At 42.4% G+C, this 22,227-nt stretch overlaps 1 protein-coding gene across 1 annotated transcript in view; it reads right to left on the bottom strand.

Moving 5' to 3' along the window:
- Positions 1–1,064: 1,064 nt before the first annotated feature.
- HLTF (helicase like transcription factor) overlaps positions 1,065–22,227 on the bottom strand; it is a 94,056-nt gene continuing 72,893 nt past the window's right edge. The window contains exons 22-24 of the mRNA XM_089669525.1: positions 14,805–14,985; positions 7,487–7,567; positions 1,065–1,393 (exon numbers count right to left, since the gene is read on the bottom strand). Coding sequence (XP_089525651.1) covers positions 1,241–1,393; positions 7,487–7,567; positions 14,805–14,985 — 415 coding nt within the window. The 3' untranslated portion in view covers positions 1,065–1,240. The remainder of the gene's footprint in view (positions 1,394–7,486; positions 7,568–14,804; positions 14,986–22,227) is intronic.

Raw genomic sequence — 22,227 nt, 5'->3', positions numbered from 1 at the left:
CATCCTGACAGCTAATGTTCCACGCTCCGCGGGCCGGATTAAAAGAGTCCTGACTTTTGAGGCGGCCGCCCGAGAGGAGGGAGGGGAGCGGGCGCCCGGCACACAGAAGAGCCGCATGTGGCTTGCGATCCGCGGCTTGCCGACCACTGAAACCCTATTGCCTGTCACCTGGTGGGCAGTGTGCTCCGGAGCCGCAGCAAAGATGAAAAAGAGCCACATGCGGCTCTGGAGCCGCGGGTTGCCGACACCCGGGCTAGACAAAAACATCAAAGGAATTTGTTTAGCTGCCTAAGTCTGGATCTAAATAGTCTTGGCATACTATTGCCACCGAAGGTAACCTGTGTATAAATCTTTATATTTTGGTTACTAATGCATAACATTCCATATCTGGCTCTTGGCTGGGAAGAGCACCTAGACACTCAAGGTCTGTGTGTATTTTTCTGGCATATGACAGATCATAATTGATGCCCTTCCTTTATTTAGATTTGGTAACTTGTACTATAGCAGACTTTAACTTTGCCCCATTCAGTGGAGTTTTAATAGCTATAGATGTTTCTTTCTTATAATTGAAACTAATACCTGCAGTTTTTTTTTTCATTCAACCGAGTGGACTTGTTACACGAAGATCTTTCCCACTGTCCCTTTGTGTTCTGACAGGAGGACTAACCCCTTCCCCCCTCAAAATCACTAACCAGCATTCGCAGCCTTTGGCCGCCAGCTCTGATCTTATGCTGGTCTTCCAGCATGTCCCTTCGGCAAAAGTTAGTTTTTAGCCCGGTTTTTGTCGGAAGGGCAGCTGTACACATGGTTCTAATATTCGGACCATGTGTACCAAGCTTTAAAGATCTCCTTGTGTTCTGTCAAATGAGCATACCTGGAAACTTGGTTACAAGGGGCTTATATGTCTTGACACCAACCACAGCATTTAATCCAAAACTCAATATGGGGATAACAATCTGCGCTGTGTGGCCCTGCTGGGAGCTGCAGTCTATCAGTTACAAGTGATACCACTATGTGTCTATATACTACCACACTAAAAGGGGAAAAAAATTACACACACAAAAGACAAATAAAGTGCTTTATTGTTCTGGGTTTACATTTTTTTACAGTGCTAGAACCAGGTATTTTTGCTACTAAAAAATACAGATCTCTCTAACCGAACATTTTTAATACAGATCATTGAAACAAAATGTTTTATCCCCATGCAGAAATGTCTGGAAGAATGTATGCATAAAATGTTCTACAAATCTATCAGGGTCCGGATTTCATTAATGCGGGCTTGTTTTATTTCACTGGAAGTTGGCTTATTTCCTCCAAATGCCCCTGCAGCTAGTTCTCTCTTCTTGTTCTGAATTTTTAGCATATTTTCTTCCACGGAATCCTTAACAACAAACTGAAAAGAGATGAACTGGGTTAGTAAGTATACTTGAAGGGTTTATCAAATCATAGCAATTTATACCTAAAAAAACCCCCTCCTGTAACGGTTCCATATACAGTTGTGTTCAAAATAATAGCAGTGTGTTGAAAAAAGTGAATAAAGCTCAAAATCCTTCTAATAGCTTTTATTTCCATACACACAAATGCATTGGGAACACTACACATTCTATTCCAAATCAAAACATGAAAAAAAATAGATCAAATTTGTGTTGTTCCTCTACAAAACACTGCTATTTTTTTGAACAGTCTAATATTCACTTTTCTTCAATTTTTTTATTCTTTTTTACAAACGCAAACATTCACTATATAAACTGAAAAATGTTTGAAGATTTTGCTTTCCTTTGAATCACTTAATATTTAGTTGTATAAGCACTGTTTCTGAGAACTGCTGTACATCTGTGTTGCACGGAGTCAACCAACTTCTGGCACCTGGGAACAGATATTCCAGCCCAGGATGATTGGACTACATTCCACAGTTCTTCTCTATTTCTTGGTTTTGCCTCAGAAACTGCATTTTTGATGTAACCCCACAAGTTTTCTATTGGATTAAGATCCGGGGATTGGGCTGGCCACTCCATAACGTCAATCTTGTTGGTCTGGAACTAAGATGTTGTACATTTACTGGTGTGTTTGGGGTTGTTGTCTTGATGGAACACCCATTTCAAGGGCATTTCCTCTTCAGCATAAGGCAGCATGACCTCTTCAAGTATTCTGATGTATGCAAACTGATCCATGATCCCTGGTATGCGATAAATAGGCCCAACACCGTAGTATGAGAAACATCCCCATATCATGATGCTTGCGCAACCATGCTTCACTGTCTTCACAGTGTACTGTGGCTTGAATTCAGTGTTTGGGGGTCGTCTGACAAACTGTCTCTGGCCACTAGACCTAAAAAGAACAATCTTACTTTCATCAGTCCACAAAATGTTTTGCCATTTCTCTTTAGGCCAGTCAATGTGCTCTTTAGCAAATTGTAACCTCTTCAGCACGTCTTTTTTTCAACAGTGGGACTTTGCGGGGGCTTCTTGCAAATAGTTTGGCTTCACATAGGCGTCTTCTAATTGTAACAGTACTCACAGGTAACTTTAGACCTTATTTGATCTTCCTGGAGCTGATTGTTGGCTGAGTCCTTGCCATTTTGGCTATTCTTCTATCCATTCGAATGGTAGTTTTTCGCTTTCTTCCACGTCTTTCAGGTTTTGGTTGCCATTTTAAAGCATTTGCAATCATTTTAGCTGAGCAGCCTATCATTTTCTGCACTTCTTTATATGTTTTCCCCTCTCCAATCAACTTTTCAATCAAGGTACACTGTTCTTCTGAACAATGTCTGGAACGACCCATTTTCCTCAGAATTTCAGAGAGAAATGCACTGTAACCAGCATGTACAACATTTGCTGCCTTCCTTCCTTAAATAAGGGCAATAATTGCCACCTGTTTTTTAAAGAATGAACGCCCTCACTAATAGAACTCCACACTGCTATTATTTTGAACATGCCCCTTTCAATTAGTGATTCAATTACACAGAATCAGCAGCATGCATGTCATGACTGTTGGGTCTGTAGGATTTCTATTACTCTACTACACCTGCTAGTAAATTATTTGCCATGTAGAAATAACATTTCTACCAAAAACAGTGATTGATCAGGTTAGTGATGTCTGACTGCTATTATTTTGAACACAACTGTAGATATGTGAAATTAAATAATGGGTGTTATTTACTAAAATTTGAGTGTCAAAATTTGGTGCATCTTCCAGACAGAAACCAGGCTTTATTGTCTGGTGCAGCTTCCAGGTTTTATTGTCAAAGCTTACTTGAAGAAGCTGAAGTTAGAAGATGACTGGATGCCATGCACAACTGCACCAGCTTCTGAATGCACCAATTTTAGTAAATCTCCCCCAATATGAGCAAAATAAAACATACAGAACATCTATGCAATGCATGCATGTTTCCCAGTTTTATTGTCAGTTGAAAGAAAAAACACTTGTACAGGGGAGGGGTATGTGAAAGCGATTGGGTGGCAGCTTTTCGGGAGTGTGTGTAAAACCCCCTGCTGTCGCCGACATACAGCAGTGGTGGTAAAAGGGTTAAAGTCTTTTGGCCAGTCGGACATGGGTTCACAAAGTAAAGTCACAGCTAGAATTTGGTGCAGGGGGGGATCGGCCTGAGAGAACAGCTCTGGAAAAGCATTTGATCACACCAATCTTGGTGTGATAAAATGCTTTTATTGTTAAAAATGGCCCCATTCACCTCCCAAAAATCCTATACCTATTTAGAGTCCTCCCAGTCCCAGTCCCCCCTCACTACCTCCGCACATTGCAGCGTCGCATCTTTTCCTACGTATGGGGCAATACTCACCCTCGTATACCTCGCTCCACCCTATATCGCCCTAAGCTTAATGGAGGTCTCGGCCTACCTGACATTAGAAAGTACTATCAAGCAGCGCATTTAGCTCAGTTGCCTAAGTATCATGCAACCTCTGAAATCCCTCAATGGGTTGCCCTCGAATCGATAGAGTGCGACCCCCTATCTACAGCTAACTTGCTCTGGTTGAGGCCAATAGACCGCCGTTCTATAACCAACCCCATCACCTCCCACTTCTTATCCTTATGGGACAAACTGAAAGCCCGTTATCTCCTCCAATCGCCACATAATCCCATGCTCTCGTTTCTCCGAAACCCAGCTTTTCCCCCGGCCTGGCAGACACCCCTATTATTCAAAGCCTAGACCTCTGCTAACCTGCTCCGTACACATCATTTCCTACAGAGGAATAAGTTTAAATCCTTTGCCTCGCTGCGGGAAACGCATAGTCTTCCAGCTTCTGAGATATTCAGATACTTACAACTACAACATTTCTACGCCCCTTACGCAACAGTAACCAATCAACCAGATGCCATGTCTTTCTTTGAACGGGCGTGTTGTAAAGACCCTCACAGGCATGGTCTTATTTCATGCCTATACTCACTCTTCACTACTTCGGTTACTACGCACCCCCCTCCCTACACCCATAGGTGGGAAAAGGATTTAGGTAAGGGACTCGACTCATCAGATTGGGACCACATTTGGGCCAATACAAAATCATCTTCGCAGAACATCATAGCATTAGAAACGAACTATAAAGTCTTAACTCGCTGGTACTTAGTCCCAGCGAGAATTGCAAAATTTACCCCTAGCTATTCACCCAACTGTTTCAGAGGCTGTGTGGACCCAGGAACACATTATCACATTTGGTGGGACTGCCCAGTAGCCCAAATCTTTTGGGCTGAAATTTTCACCATACTATCCACACTCAGTACTATCACTCTACGACCTGAACCAGCAACAGCCCTACTCAATCAACGCCCCCATGGCATCCCCAACTCACAATTCAAGCTCCTTATGCAAGTCACGACGGCGGCTAAGCAGGTTATAGCGAAATCCTGGAAATCCCCCACTCTAAATGTTGCGGCTGTCAAAACCAAATTAACACAAGCCATGATACATGCAAAGGTGGAAGCCACAATTCTTGACACGATCCCTAAATTCTTGTGCATATGGACTCCCTGGGTAGAGCGCTTCCTTCCACCTAACTTTGACGAATCACTCCTCCTTCCTTGATTTGTGTGCTATGCCCCATGGGTATTGTTAATAGCCCTTCATACATAGCTCATAGGGGCTGTCGTACATTCGATAAAGTTCATGGAGTCATTGTTGCTATTCCTTCTCCCCTGCCCCCCTCCCCCTGTTTGATCCCCCTCTAAACTTCCCTCCCTCTTTAATGCCCTTGTGAGCCATTACCCTGATTGACCAACGATATAACGTTATCTGTCATAAATTCTTAACTACCTGTTTTTATTGGAAATATATAGACATTTGTACCGTGATCTTCACTTCTTCTGTTTTGCTATCACTACAATGTCCAATGTATAATGGTAATGTCTCCCAGTTTATGTTACTCTGATTTATTATTAATAAAAATTGTTTGAACAAGAAAAATGGACCCATTCACATCTGGGTAAACCGAAAGTGATGTAAGCTTAGCAGAATACCCAACCCAAGCGGATTCTAGTCAATCTGCTAGTCAAAGTTAATAGAATTAACAGATAACAATGACCACAAAAAGATCCACAGCACCCAAAGATAGAAAACATCTTTTTATGGAGAGGTGCAAGTTCAAGAGGTCTACCACTCCTGAGACTATGTTCCTGACATGTGAGGAATCAGAGGTCCCAATGGGTGGGGAAACTCAAACAGAAGTGTGTGGATGCACCCTTAGGGAAAGAACACTGATGAGGAGGGGCAGCTAAACCGGAGGGCAATTTTAAAGTGGTTCTAAAAGCAAAATTTTTTTTTTTTACTTTAATGCATTCTCTGCATTAAAGAAGTTGTAAAGGCTTAAATTTTTTTTCTTTTAAAAAACAAACATGGTATAGTTATCTGATCTCCTCTTGTAGGGTCCCCTGCCAGGGCTGTCCACCCCTTCTCTTCCTTGTCTGTCCCCTTTGCAATTCAGATAGGACTCGGGTAAGGATATTGTGTAAAAATGTAAACCAATTTTCATTACACAATGTTTGCTAACATCACAAATGGATCTGCTTTATGTCATAAAAAACTTGTACATATTAGAATATAGAGACTAACTGCAACTTATTTACCACAGTATCACATTTCTTACATAATATAGGTATACATGCCTTACTGCCTTTAATTAAAATAAAGTATTCTGTGGAAATAAGTCCTCATAGCTTCTTCAGGACACAGAGGAAAGTTGCAGTGGTAACTAAACCAGAAACAATGTGGCAATTGAGGGGCCAATATAACTACTGGGACATTTTTTACATTAATACAGGGAATACATTAGGGCATAAAAATGTTCTGCCTTTAGAACTACTTTAAGGTAAACTAGGGAACTTTATATGTAGCGATACCCTCGAAGGAGCCACTTGTAAGTTTTCCATGGTCTCCCCTTGCTTCGCAGCCAGGTACAGTATTTCGACAGACACACACACACACCTACTTCCGCTCGTCTTCAATTACCAGTCTAGGGGGATGTTTTGTTTTGTAGAACTGCGGTTAGGGATGGGGAATTGTAGTAGGATTCTCCAAAATCAGAACTATTCACACTGAGGACATCTAGCTGATCTCTTAGTTGAACACTTATGAAGTCTTGGCTGACTGTAGATAGCAGACTTCCTTGTAACATATAGCCGCAAGTAGTTTAGGAGTGACCAAAGTCCCTTTTTGCAGTAGTAGTAGTTACAGGGCTGAGCTCCTCAGGTATAAGCCAGTTATGGCAGACTGCGACAGCCCAAAGGTAACGTAGCTGAGCAAAGTCCTTTGCAGTAGCAACACTCAGACAAGCTCTTCAGAACAATAGCCAGTGTTTCCTTTCTCAGACCCACACTGACTATCAAGCACTGGAGGAGTAGCAAGCACAGAGTCCCCAAGATCTCGCAGTGTCTGTACTCACAAGTCCAAGGAGAGAATGGTTGCCTGCTTCCAATCTTCCAAGCGACTCTCTTCAGTGATACCAGACAAACCTTTGGCAGACAGCTCCCCTCAGTCAGCTTACTGACAAACCAGGGTCACTCTCTTAATTTCAGTCCCTCTGGTCGACCCACCTGAGGTCACATGGTAGACAGGGCAAGGCAAGGAAGACTACCTCCAGCCTGGCTGGTGCAATGCACTCCAGGCAAAGACACTGAACCCATGTGTTCTCAGAATATAAATACCACTCCCAGCATTCAATGGGGCAACCCTCTCCTACAATTGGCCAGGGCTGTATCCATATTCATGCTGTGCATGTTCTGGAAGGCTCTCATAGCTTCATGAAAGCAGGCAGAACTCATGAGCAGACCTAACTCATCAATCACAGCACTCTGTAAAGCAGAATACCACACTGAATGTACCCGACAGCCTCTCTGGTAAGCAGAGAAACACAGCTATGCTTAACCTAACTATACAAAGTCTAGCACCTACCTATATATAACGTGAAGACTATATACCAGAATCTTCTCGACATCTCATCTGCAAATAGGAAAATCACCTCCATTGTTTTAAATATGTTACCTTAGTAATAATAACTTCTTTGGTCTGTCCCAGTCGATGACATCGATCAAAGCATTGCTCCTCTGCAGCTGGATTCCATGCCTTAAATAGACAACAAACAATACGTAAAAACCTACATGAATGACCCCACTTAATACTTAACATTAAAAAAATACAAGTCCTGATTGCTTAATTATTGTCCTTTGCTGTGAAACCCATCAATTATCTCTGGTACAATTTCTTTAAAAAATACATCATTTAGTAGATGTGTGTAGGTTATGTCACATGGTGCATTCAGAATCTGGTGCAGCTGTGAATGGTAACAAATCAGCTCAGCTGAAAAACCTGGAAGCTGATTGGTTTCTATGCAGATCTGCAACAGATTATGCACTCTCCACTTTTAGTAAATCTCCCCCTGGTCTCAAATAAATACACCTGTTTCTGAACGGTCCCAAGAAAAGAAAAAACTACAGTAACCAAAATTCTTCATAGGCTACAATTTAAAAACATTTACAGGTTAACAGTTTAGAGTTAGCCATGAATTATGGTCCCATCATTTACTGCTCTCAGTCTGACATTGGCAACAATACCTCACATGTGGTGCAAATGATGTTAACATACATACAGGTGAAACTCAGAAAATTAGAATATCGTGCAAAAGTTAATTTATTTCAGTAATGCAACTTAAAAGGTGAAACTAATATATGAGATAGATTCATTACATGCAAAGCAAGATAGTACAAACCGTGATTTGTCATAATTGTGATGATTATGGCTTACAGCTCATGAAAACCCCAAATCCACAATCTCAGAAAATTAGAATATTGTGAAAAGGTGCAATATTCTAGGCTCAAAGTGTCCCACTCTAATCAGCTAATTAAGCCATAACACCTGCAAAGGGTTCCTGAGCCTTTAAATGGTCTCTCAGTCTGGTTCAGTAGGAATCACAATCATGGGAAAGACTGCTGACCTGACAGTTGTGCAGAAAACCATCATTGACACCCTCCATAAGGAGGGAAAGCCTCAAAAGGTAATTACAAAAGAAGTTGGATGTTTCCAAAGTGCTGTATCAAAGCACATTAACAGAAAGTTATGTGGAAGGGAAAAGTGTGGAAGAAAAAAGGTGCACAAGCAGCAGGGATGATCGCAGCCTGGAGAGGATTGTCAGGAAAAGGCCATTCAAAAGTGTTGGGGACTGTCACAAGGAGTGGACTGAGGCTGGAGTCAGTGCATCAAGAGCCACCACACACAGACGGATCCTGGACATGGGCTTCAAATGTTGTATTCCTCTTGTCAAGCCGCTCCTGAACAAACAACGTCAGAAGCGTCTTACATGGGTAAAGAAAAACTGACCTCGTCTGTTGCTCAGTGGTCCAAAGTCCTCTTTTCTGATGAGAGCAACTTTTACATCTCATTTGGAAACCAAGGACCCAGAATATGGAGGAATAATGGAAAGGCACACACTGCAAGATGCTTGAAGTCCAGTGTGAAGTTTTCACAGTCTGTGTTGATTTGGGGAGCCATGTCATCTGCTGGTGTTGGTCCACTGTGCTTCATTAAGTCCAGGGTCAACGCAGCCGTCTACCAGGAGATTTTGGAGCACTTCATGCTTCCTTCCGCAGACGAGCTTTATGGGGATGCTGACTTCATTTTCCAGCAGGACTTGGCACCTGCCCACACTGCCAAAAGCACCAAAACCTGGTTCAATGACCGTGGGATTACTGTGCTTGATTGGCTAGCAAACTCGCCTGACCTGAACCCCATAGAGAATCTATGGGGCATTGCCAAGAGAAAGATGAGAGACATGAGGCCGAACAATGCAGAAGAGCTGAAGGCCGCTATTGAAGCATCCTGGTCTTCCATAACACCTCAGCAGTGCCACAGGCTGATAGCTTCCATGCCACGCCGCATTGAGGCAGTAATTGCATTGTACAATCCTTGTTTTATTGATTGCATGTAATATTCTAATTTTCTGAGATTGTGGATTTGGGGTTTTCATGAGCTGTAAGCCATAATCATCACAATTATGACAAATCACGGCTTGAACTATCTTGCTTTGCATGTAATGAGTCTATCTCATATATTAGTTTCACCTTTTAAGTTGCATTACTGAAATAATTGAACTTTTGCACGATATTCAAATTTTTCGAGTTTCACCTGTATAAGAGTTTGCCCTATGCTGCACTTTTAATACGGGATGTGTAAAGGGATGATGTGGGAGTCCAAAGAATGTCCATGAATCGTTGGCAGGAACCAGGTGATTGCCATCCCCGACAGCCACTGACAGCTCAAGTTGGCGGAATGAGCGCCCTTCACTCGGAAATGCAAAATCATGTATATGTATGTCATTTTGCACAGAACAGCTGCCCTGTAGCTGTGCATCTGTTGTAGGGCTGTCGTAAAACGGATAAGGTAGGACTACAATTTTTATGTTGAGGCAGTAAAAGTTTCCTTGAAGAGATGGGTTTTCAGGGATCGCCTGAAGGCAGACAAGGTAGCAAATACACCGTGTTCCAAATTATTATGCAAATTCTATTTAAGTGTCACAAAGATTAAATATTTCGTTTTTCAGTTTAACTCATGGATGGCATTGTGTGTCATTAGATATTTCACGAAAACTTAAGCATGATCATCACACTATTAAGAGATTTGTGGCTGATTCAGAGCACAGATAAAGGCACATTGAGGAAGATTTCTGCCAGATCCATGCATCAGATCAAGAGAGCAGCTGCTAAAATACCATTACATAGCAGCAAACAAATATTTGAAGCTGCTGGTGCCTCTGGCGTCCCACGGACATCAAGGTGTAGAGTCCTCCAGGGTCCTGCAACTGTGCATAAACCTTTTCGGCCACCACTAACCAATGCTCACAAGCAGAAACGGCTGCATTGGGCAGAAAGATACATGAAGACTAATTTTCAAACAGTCCTGCTCACTGATGAGTGCCGTACAACCCTGGTTGGTCCAGATGGATAGAGTAGTGGATGGTTGGTGGACGGCCACCCTGTTCCAACAAGGCCGCGACGTCAGCAAGGCGGTGGTGGAGTCATGTTTTGGTCCAGAATCATGGGAACAGAGCTGGTCAGCCCCTTTAGGGGCCCCGAAGGTGTAAAGATGACCTCTGCAAAGTATGTGGAGTTTATGACTGACCACTTTCTTCCCTGGTACAGAAGGAAGAACTATGCTTTCCGTAATAAAATCATCTTCATGCATGACAATGCACCATCTCATGCTGCAAAGAATACCTCTGCATCAATGGCTGTTATGGGGATAAAAGGAGAGAAAGTCATGGTGTGGCCTCCATCCTCCCCTGACCTCAATCCTATTGAGAACCTTTGGAGCATCCTCAAGCAAAAGATCTATGAGGATGGGAGGCAGTTTACATCCAAACAGCAGCTCTGGGAGGCTATTCTGACATCTTGCAAACAAATTCAAGCAGAAACTGTCCAAAAACTCACAAGTTCAATGGATGCAAGACTTGTGAAGCTGCTATCAAATAAGGGGTCCTATGTTAAAATGTAACGTGACCTGTTAAAATGTTTAAAAAGTTAAAATGTTGTTAAAAGTTTGATTGAAATAGCTTTTGATTTCAGTAAATATGCTTCAAACACAACAAATGACAATTTTCAGTTCTTTACAACCTATAAAGTGTTTTGAAACTTACTGTACGTAATAATTTGGAACAGTGCATTGGAAGTGTTTTATGTTTTAAAAAAATACTGTTATCATTAGGAGGTTTGTTCAATAAAATCTGAATTGTACTCTTAATAGTTGATAACATGAGAAAATATGCTGACTGTTATTTACATCAAATATTTAGGTAAATGAGAAAAATATCATTTGCATAATAATTTGGAACACGGTATAGATGGACAGATTGGAGCAGGTAGTTCCAGAGGGTGGAAAAGACTCTGAAAAAGTTCTGGAGGTGAGCATGGAAGGAGCGGAGAGCGGTAGTTTGGGTGGTAATTTGAGATGAGGTTGGCAATATAGTGGGGGGCAGACTTGTGGATGGCTTTGTATGATGTTTGAATTTTGGTTTTTATGTGTTGGGGGTAACGGAAGCCAGTCAAGAGACTGTCAGAGAGAGAGGTGGCTACTGAATGACTGGCAAGGGGGATGAGTCTAGTGGCATTCATGATTGACTGAAGGAGGCATAGCCTGTGTAAAAATAGGCCAACAACCAGGGAGTTGCAACAGTCAAGGTGAGAGATGACCATGGAGTGAATTAATAGTTTTGCGGAGTTTGCTAAAAAAGGGCAAACTTTGGAATTCTTACAGAAATTAGGGCAGCAACATTTGGACAATGATTGGATCATCACTAAAGATAGGCTATCAGCGTGGGAAGTAGAGATCCTAGCGCTAGGAAGCTACACTATGGGATACAGTAATGCCATAAGAATTGAAGGACATTTGAAGGAGGAGCATGACTCAAAGGTCCATAGTCTAGAGTCAAAACATTCTCTCTATGAGCAGACTGTGAGAACTCGAGTCAGAAAAGATGACAATACGGACCTCAGGCACACTGAGAGATGGAGGTCTAGAAGAGTCAGAATGAGACCCTGCCAGGGATGGTACTGGAGCATATGTAATGTGGTAATAAACCCAAAACCAAAATGTAATATGTTGCAGCTTACCAATCATTAGATTTGGCGACTGCATTCATTTTCTTTTTTTTGTCTTTTTTCACCTGGTGATCTGGCCAGTAACAGATGATGGAACAGAAGGAGCACCTTTGGACAGCACCATTCTCAATCTTGGGGGAACATAGTGTTAGATGTACAAACAGAGCCAAAACTTTTTTTTCTTATGATAAAGGTTGTACAAAAATGAATAAAAACTGACCATTGTAGGCACCCCAATCAGAGGTAAATGGTTTTTCTCAACCCTCTAATTGCTACATCTGCAAGACAGCATGTTCCATGTTCTGTTGCAAAACAACAGGCTTTCTAGCAGAATCGCCAGGAGAAAATTTAAGAAAGAAAGCCTAAAGAATAAAATTTAATGCAGTCATCACATCTAAGAATTGGTAAGATGCAATATAATAAAGGTTTGCTTTTGAATTTAATACCGCTTTAAAGCCTTTGGAAGCAGAACGCTGCATTAATTGTGCCCAAACCAACAGAAAGCCTGAAATGGACAAAAGGGGGAAGTCAGGGATGCAACAGCTGAAGCTGACTACATTCATTATGTCCCTATTACAACAGTGTTCTTAGTCCCCCTCCACATCACAACCCCTCTTCACAGCAGTGTCCTCAATACCCCTTCACATTCCTGTCTTGGGATCCCCTTCATATCACCCCCCTATCACATTCCTGTCCTCACCCGTTTATAGCACCCCCTCAACAATGCAGTCCCCAACCCTCCTTCACATTCCAGTCCTTGCCCCCCTTTATATCACCTCTCTAATTCACACTGCAGTCCCCAGCCCCCCTTCATATCACCCCCACTTCACATTCCTGTCCTCACCCCCTTTACAGCACACTGTAATCTCCAGCCCCCTTCATTTCACCCCATGCCTCTCCCCCACCCGTCCTTCATAGCAGGGACAGAGCCCTCTTCCCTGTCCTACCTTACACAGGGTTGAGGTCGGGAGGCAGGTCTAGAACTGATATCAGGAGGCAGGACAATTCTGGATGGAGGGGCGGAGTTGCATAACTTTTCCTGTTAACTAGCTTGTGATCAGTTGCTAGAACCACCCTGCATCCTAGAAACCAATCAGTTAACTGGGGCAGTTCTCACCCTCCATCCAGCGCTGCGCTGCTTTCCAATGTCAGCTCTGCAAACATGGCAGCAGCTGAGGAGAAGAACTGACAGCTCCTAAATGGTGCGACCGCAGCAGGTCCAGATGGGACAGTGAAGCAAAAGCAGCATAGCTGGCTGCTCACAGATAGGATGCCGGTGCCGGCAACCTGAAGGCTAGTGAAGAACTAGCCCTGGCAAGGATGGTGCTGGATCCCCGGACAGGTAAGTCTCCTTTTATTTAAAGTCAGCAGCTACATGATTCAATTTCTTTTTTCCAGAGAAAACTTCTCTTTAAAGTCAATTTAGGACATATGTGCTTTACATCTAGAGCCGTGAGGAAACTAAGGTTAGAGCTGTTAACCACCTCCCGTCCAGCCATTGTATATAAACGGCCAGACGGTGGCAGTGCAGGGTTGGGTGGCCGTTTATAACGGCCTCCCCGCCCCCTGCTTGTGCGTGCTCCCTGGGAGCGTGCAGCACCGTGATTCGGTGCCCGCTGTGTCCTCTGGATACAGTGGAACACTAATCGTTGTACAGGACCTCTGTGCGAGGTCCCGATCATGTGATCACTGATTGGCCAATCAGTGATCACATGTAGAGTAGTAAGCAAGATGTCACTTCTGACATCATTGCTTACTATGTGTGAAATCTGTGAATGATCACAGAGGTCACATGGTATAAGGCTATTCACAACAGCCTTGTACCATGTGACAAGCTGTGACCAATCACAGCTCACACAGTAGTTCTCAATGGCTGCAAGAATGCAGCCAGAGAGAAGGAGAAATGATTGCTTGCACAGCCATTATGGGTGTAAAGGCAATCAGTCATTCAATTGTCATTCCAAGTGTGATAGCACTGAAAGCTGAAAATTGGCCTGGACAGGAAGGGGGTAAAAGTGTCCCGACTTGAAGTGGTTAATTAACATATGATGCATGAGGTTGTCCAAGGAAATTCCATAAGCTCTGGGGCCCTTGGCTGGATACCTAAGATACCAGTGATTCACTCCTCTCGTTGAGTTCTGAATCTGAGCCATAGAATACCTTTGTATTATGTATGATTACATTTTATATATAGGTTATGCTTTTGCTTTGTCATAGATATTAAAGTGATACTGTAGGCCTTTTGAATGAAAAACAAGATGTCTGCTTTCTGGGTTGAAGTACCTTATTCCAGTTCAGGTAAACACAAAGACATTACATAACCACCTATAAATTGATTGCACAGATTTCTTTGGTTTGGTGCAATCCATTTTTACATTCACTTATGTATGGTATGTCCTTTATAAGGACCTGTATAGTGTTATTCTTGATAATTGCTTCTGAACTGTATCAACACCAGCAATTGCTTTGTGAATGTATATTTAATTTTTATGTACATTTTCAATAAAATGAGTTAAAAAAAAAAAAAAGGTTAGAGCTGTTCTGAAATGAGATAATATGGCCATTGTAAATGAATTTCCAGCTAGACTTGCTTTTTGCTGCACCAGTAAGGTAATTCCACAATATTTTTGTGGGATATGTCTGAGCATATAGTGCCATCATCGTATTACAATTTAACAAAAATAACCACCATTTTTTTAAATGAAATTACTTACAGGATCCATCAGAAACACACGGGATGCTGCTGTCAGATTCAGACCGACTCCTCCTGCTTTCAGTGACAGCAGCATATTGGTTGGAGAGTCGTAATGACTGCTTTGGAATGACTGGATTGCATCTGTTCGCTTTTTCTGGTTCATAGATCCATCCAGGCGTGTAAATGTGAAGCTGGACTCTCTACAAACAAAAATTAGGACAGTGTACCGTTTCCACGACAACAGACACTACATAGATAAAACACGTCTGACCTGGCATTAATCCGGTACTGCTTTGCATACAATCTAGGTTACATAACTACTAAAGGGGGAAGAGGAGGGAGGTCAAAAGGCTAAACATGGCTGGATGCATGAAACCATATTATACTCCTGAGCCACAGTTTGTAATAAACACTGTGCCTTTTATTAAAGTGGAATTTTAGTCAGAAAATTAAATACTGTTAGATCACTTCAGGTTGCCCACTTTTGCAGGTATAACTACAGAATGTAAAACATTAAAAATGTGTGCCTATACTGTTTAACATCCAGTAATGCACTGAATCACCCTGCTCTCCACATGCTCAGTTGCTCCTTATTCTCAGCACTGTGCCAAAAATCAAAGCCACTAGAGGTCGATCAGATGAGATTTATTGCTGAAGAAAGAAACAGGAATGACAGTCTGTGGGAAAGGAACACAGATTAGGGAGGGAGAAAAGACAAGCTGAAGTGACAGAACAAATTCTGCTGCCAGGGAGACACAAGAGTTAAACTTACAAGGAGTCTCAGCTTATCTCCCTGTTATTCTCTCCATTCTCCCTCATTGGCAGCCTGTGAACTTCATCACTGTAAAGCTTCTGTCAGCCTACCTCTAAACTCTTCTGGGAAGGCTGTCCACAAGGTTTAGGATTGTCTATGGGAATGTTTGACCATTCTTCCAGAAGAACATTTGTGAGGTCAGGCACAGATGTCAGACAAGAAGGCCTGGCTCGCAGTCTCCACTCTAATTCATCCCAAAAGTGTTCTATTGTGTTGAGGTCAGGACTCTGTGCAGGCCAGTCAAGTTCCTCCACCCCAAACCTGCTCATCCATGTCTTTATAGACCTTGCTTTGTGTACTGGTGCGCAGTCATGTTGGAAGAGGAAGGGGCCATCCCCAAACTGTTCCTACAGTTGCGTTCAAAATAATAGCAGTCAGACATCACTAACCTGATCAATCACAGTTTTTGGTAGAAATTATATTTCTACATGGCAAATAATTTACTAGCAGGTGTAGTAGAGTAATAGAAATCCAACAGACCCAACAGTCATGACATGCATGCTGCTGATTCTGTGTAATTGAATCACTAATTGAAAGGGGCATGTTCAAAATAATAGCAGTGTGGAGTTCTATTAGTGAGGTCATTCATTCCTTGAAAAACAGGTGGCAATTATTGCCCTTATTTAAGGAAGGAAGGCAGCAAATGTTGTACATGCTGGCTACAGTGCATTTCTCTGTGAAATTCTGAGGAAAATGGGTCGTTCCAGACATTGTTCAGAAGAACAGCGTACCTTGATTAAAAAGTTGATTGGAGAGGGGAAAACATATAAAGAAATGCAGAAAATGATAGGCTGCTCAGCTAAAATGATCGCAAATGCTTTAAAATGGCAACCAAAACCTGAAAGACGTGTAAGAAAGCGAAAAACTACCATTCGAATGGATAGAAGAATAGCCAAAATGGCAAGGACTCAGCCAACAATCAGCTCCAGGAAGATCAAAGAAGGTCTAAAGTTACCTGTGAGTACTGTTACAATTAGACGCCTATGTGAAGCCAAGGTATCTGCAAGAAGCCCCCGCAAAGTCCCACTGTTGAAAAAAAGACGCGCTGAAGAGGTTACAATTTGCCAAAGAGCACATTGACTGGCCTAAAGAGAAATGGCGCAACATTTTGTGGACTGATGAAAGTAAGATGGTTCTTTTTGGGTCTAGTGGCCGGAGACAGGTTGTCAGACGACCCCCAAACACTGAATTCAAGCCACAGTACACTGTGAAGACAGTGAAGCATGGTTACGCAAGCATCATGATATGGGGATGTTTCTCATACTACGGTGTTGGGCCTATTTATCGCATACCAGGGATCATGGATCAGTTTGAATACATCAGAATACTTGAAGAGGTCATGCTGCCTTATGCTGAAGAGGAAATGCCCTTGAAATGGGTGTTCCAACAAGACAACGACCCCAAACACACCAGTAAATGTGCAACATCTTGGTTCCAGACCAACAAGATTGACGTTATGGAGTGGCCAGCCCAATCCCCGGATCTTAATCCAATAGAAAACTTGTGGGGTGACATCAAAATGCAGTTTCTGAGGCAAAACCAAGAAATAGAGAAGAACTGTGGAATGTAGTCCAATCATCCTGGGCTGGAATACCTGTTCACAGGTGCCAGAAGTTGGTTGACTCCATGCACCACAGATGTACAGCAGTTCTCAGAAACAGTGCTTATACAACTAAATATTAATTAAGTGATTCAAAGGAAAGCAAAATCTTCAAACATTTTTCAGTTTATATAGTGAATGTTTGAGTTTGTAAAGAATACAAACACTGCTATATTTTTGAACAGTCTAATATTCACTTTTCTTCAATTTTTTTAGAGGGACAACACAAATGTGATATATTTTTCTTCATGTTTTGATTTGGAATAGAATGTGTAGTGTTCCCAATGCATTTGTGTGTATGGAAATAAAAGCTATTAGAAGGATTTTGAGCTTTATTCACTTTTTTCAACACACTGCTATTATTTTGAACACAACTGTACATACTAGGGAGCATGAAATTGTCCAAAATGTCTTGGTATGCTGACGCCTTAAGAGTTCCCTTCACTGGAACGAAGGGGCCAAGCCTAACCCTTGAAAAACAACCCTACACCATAATCTCCCCTCCACCAAACTTGACACTTAGCACAAGGCAGTCAAGTAAGTACCGTTCTCCTGGCAACCACAAAACCCAGACACGGCCATCAGATTGCCAGACAGAGAAGTGTGATCCGTCACTCCAGAGAACATGTCTCCATTGCTCTAGAGTCCAGTGGCAGCACGCTTTACACCACTGCATCCAACGCTTTGCATTGCACTTGGTGAAGTAAGGCTTGGATGCAGCTACTCAGCCATGGAAGCCCATTCCATTAAGCTATCTATGCACTCTTGTGTTAATCTGAAGGCCACATGAAGTTTGGAGGTCTTTAGCGATTTACTCTGCAGACAGTTGGCTATTTATGCGCACTGTATGCTCCAGCATGCGCTAACCCTGCTCTGTCATTTTATGTGGCCTACCACTTTGTGGCTGACTTGCTGTTGTTCCCAGTTGCTTCCACTTTGTTATCATAACACTAACAGTTGACCTTGGAATATTTAGTAGCAAGGAAATTTTACAGATGGACTTATTGTGAAGGTGGCAACCTATCACGGTACCAAGCTTGAATTCACTGAGCTCCTGAGTGCTAACCATTTTTTCACAAATGTTTGTAGAAGCAGTCTGCATACCTAGATGCTTTTTTTTCTTACACCTGTGGCCATGGAGGTGATAGAAATCCAATGATTTGCATGGGTGTCCCAAAATATTTGGAAATATAGTGTACCCCCCCCCCCCCACAATATCTACCTGAGCCCCATCTCAATCCAGCGATGTCCTCGACTGTCCTGGGTATCTCCCTCCTCATTGGCTGAGACAGCAGTGGGCTGCTATCTACTCCCACTACTGTCCATCACAGCCAGTGAACCAATGAGGAGAGAGAGGGGGCAGGCCGAGCCACGTGTGAATGGGCACACAGAGCAGCAGGTTGGGAGCCCTCATAGCAAGCCGCTCGCCATGGGGGCACTTGGCCAGGAGACCAGGGACCCGAAAAGAGGAGGATCAGGGCTGCTATGTGCAGGCAAGTATGACATGTTTGTTATTTTTTTTTAAAAATCTGCCTTTTCAATCACTTTAAGGGTCAATTCACAGAGTTGTGCTAAAATGCATGTACATTTCCATTCATTTTAGTCATGTTTAACGCACGCTGACCTTTGTTGACATACATTTTGCATTTTAGCGCAACACAACAGTATGGTGTGAACAGGACACATTGGAAAGTATTATAAGAAGCATGGAGGAGCTCAGCTATGAGGAAAGATTAGAGGAACTGAATTTATTCTCTCTTGAGAAGAGGAGATTAAGGGGGGATATGATCAACATGTATAAATACATCAGTGGTTCATATAGTGAACTCGGTGTAGAGCTATTCACCCTGAGATCATCACAGAGGACAAGGGGGCACTCTTTATGTCTGGAGGAAAAGAGATTTAACTCCCTCAAGAGTTGGTTCTGGCCAGCTCAGTGGATTGCTTAAAAAAAAAAAAAGGCCTGGATTGTTTCCTAGATACACAGAATATAACTGGATACTAACATTTATAGGTAAAGTTGATCCAGGGAATATCCAAGTGCCTCTCGGGGGATCAGGAAGGAATTTTTTTCCCAGCCAGAGCAAATTGGATCGTGCTTTGCTGGTTTTTTTTTTTGCCTTCCTCTGGATCAACTGTGGGTATAGGATTATAACTTAATTTTTTTTCTATGGTTGAACTGGACGGACTTTTGTCTTTTTTCAGCCAGACTAACTATTCACCACATCCTATGTCTGAAAGTCCTAAATGTCTTTATTTTGATCCCAAAAATCTGCATGGAATCCACCAGGACTGTGATTGATTTTGTCCATTAGGGAAAATTGGCTAGCCTTAAGGATGCCTACTTGCATACCCCCATCTTTCCAGCTCAACAATGTTACATTCGCTTTGTGGGGGGCACACAGCATTGCCAATTTATAGCTCTTTCATTTGGCCTGTTCACCAAGTATTATCACACATGCTAGTCTTGCTACATTCCTCAGAGATTAACATTGTGGGATACTTGGATGATATACTGAGAGAACAGGAGACACAGATACTGATCGACAATGCACACAGGTTTTTTACCTTCATGCATAGAATTCATGAAGGTAAAAAAACTGAGCGGTTATAAACACTTTAAAGAGGGCCTCAAACCTTTTGTCAGTACATTCTTTAAAGACCAGGACCTCATCCACTGGCATTGTTAGGGTCTTAGTCAAGTAGATAATGACTAGGTCGACAGCTGAAGAACCCCATTTTTAAAGAAAGTCCTCCTACATTGGGTAATACTGAGTGAATGGCTTCAGTGGTTACAACACCTTCTCTGGATAAGTCCAGTCAACGTATATCACCTCCTGCAAATAAGGATGCACAGGAAAAAGTTTGGGATGTTTTGGTAGCCATCAGGGCCCAAATCCAGTGACTTTTAAAGAAGACTAGTTATGAGTTTTTGTGGACTTCATCCATCAGGAATCCTGCCATGGGCCTTTCCCTCCTCAGAGGACTCATCCAAGGAGGATTACTGATCCTCACTGGCTTCGTCTTCCTCTGCTGAGATTTTCTCCAGAGACACAAAGGAACCATAGGACTGTGCCCCCGAAATATTTGAAAGACCAAATAAGGGGAGCTAATCTGACCGTTAAGATAGCCATTGCAGGGCAAACTATGTAGTACAGTCAGGTCCATAAATATTGGGACATCAACACAATTCTAACATTTTTGGCTCTATACATCACCACAATGGATTTGAAATGAAACAAACAAGATGTGCTTTAACTGCAGACTGTCAGCTTTAATTTGAGGGTCTTTACATCCAAATCAGGTGAACGGTGTAGGAATTACAACAGTTTGCATATGTGCCTCCCACTTGTTAAGGGACCAAAAGTAATGGGACAGAATAATAATCATAAATCAAACTTTCACTTTTTAATACTTGGTTGCAAATCCTTTGCAGTCAATTACAGCCTGAAGTCTGGAACACATAGACATCACAAGACACTGGGTTTCATCCCTGGTGATGCTCTGCTAGGCCTCTACTGCAACTGTCTTCAGTTCCTGCTTGATCTTGGGGCATTTTCCCTGCAGTTTTGTCTTCAGCAAGTGAAATGCATGCTCAATCGGATTCAGGTCAGGTGATTGACTTGGCCATTGCATAACATTCCACTTCTTTCCCTTAAAAAACTCTTTGGTTGCTTTTGCAGTATGCTTTGGGTCATTGTCCATCTGCACTGTGAAGCGGCGTCCAATGAGTTGTGAAGCATTTGGCTGAATATGAGCAGATAATATTGCCCGAAACACTTCAGAATTCATCCTGCTGCTTTTGTCAGCAGTCACATCATCAATAAATACAAGAGAACCAGTTCCATTGGCAGCCATACATGCCCACGCCATGACACTACCACCACCATGCTTCACTGACGAGGTGGTATGCTTAAGATCATGAGCAGTTCCTTTCCTTCTCCATACTCTTCTCTTCCCATCACTCTTGTACAAGTTGATCTTGGTCTCATCTGTCCATAGGATGTTGTTCCAGAACTGTGAAGGCTTTTTTAGATGTTGTTTGCAAACTCTAATCTGGCCTTCCTGTTTATGAGGCTCACCAATGGTTTACATCTTGTGGTGAACACTCTGTATTCACTCTGGTGAAGTCTTCTCTTGATTGTTGACTTTGACAAACATACACCTACCTCCTGGAGAGTGTTCTTGATCTGGCCAACTGTTGTGAAGGGTGTTTTCTTCACCAGGGAAAGAATTCTTCGGTCTTCCACCACAGTTGTTTTCCGTGGTCTTCTGGGTCTTTTGGTGTTGCTGAGCTCACCGGTGCGTTTCTTCTTTTTAAGAATGTTCCAAACAGTTGTTTTGGCCACGCCTAACGGTTTTCCTATCTCTCTGATGGGGTTGTTTTGTTTTTTCAGCCTAATGGTGGCTTGCTTCACTGATAGTGACAGCTCTTTGGATCTCATCTTGAGAGTTGACAGCAACAGATTCCAAATGCAAATAGCACACTTGAAATGAACTCTGGACCTTTTATCTGCTCATTGTAATTGGGGTAATGAGGGAATAACACACACCTGGCCATGGAACAGCTGAGAATCCAATTGTCCCATTACTTTTGGTCCCTTAACAAGTGGGAGGCACATATGCAAACTGTTGTAATTCCTACACCATTCACCTGATTTGGATGTAAATACCCTCAAATTAAAGCCGACAGTCTGCAGTTAAAGCACATCATCTTCTTTTCATTTCAAATCCATTGTGGTGGTGTATAGAGCCAAAAATGTTAGAATTGTGTCGATGTCCCAATATTTATGGACCTGACTGTACCTTACCTATTGTACCTTACCTGATAAATAGATTTGGGAGCACCCATCATCCTTCCCTTTTACTCTCTGCCTAAGCACCTTCATGGCTTGCTGAGGGTGACAGACCTACTTCCACAGATATGGGAATGGCCACCCATCCAAGAGTAGCATCTGCCAAGAGCCAAGACACCTGATAGAGGCAAGAGATGCCTGAACAAAGTATCCAATATACTTGCTATGAGAG

Source organism: Staurois parvus, unplaced genomic scaffold (assembly GCF_062004578.1).
Source record: "Staurois parvus isolate SC_StPar_1 unplaced genomic scaffold, SC_StPar_1.0 ptg000078l, whole genome shotgun sequence".
In the NCBI taxonomy this organism is placed as follows: Eukaryota; Metazoa; Chordata; class Amphibia; order Anura; family Ranidae; genus Staurois; species Staurois parvus.
This window is presented reverse-complemented; position numbering and strand designations above follow the sequence as displayed.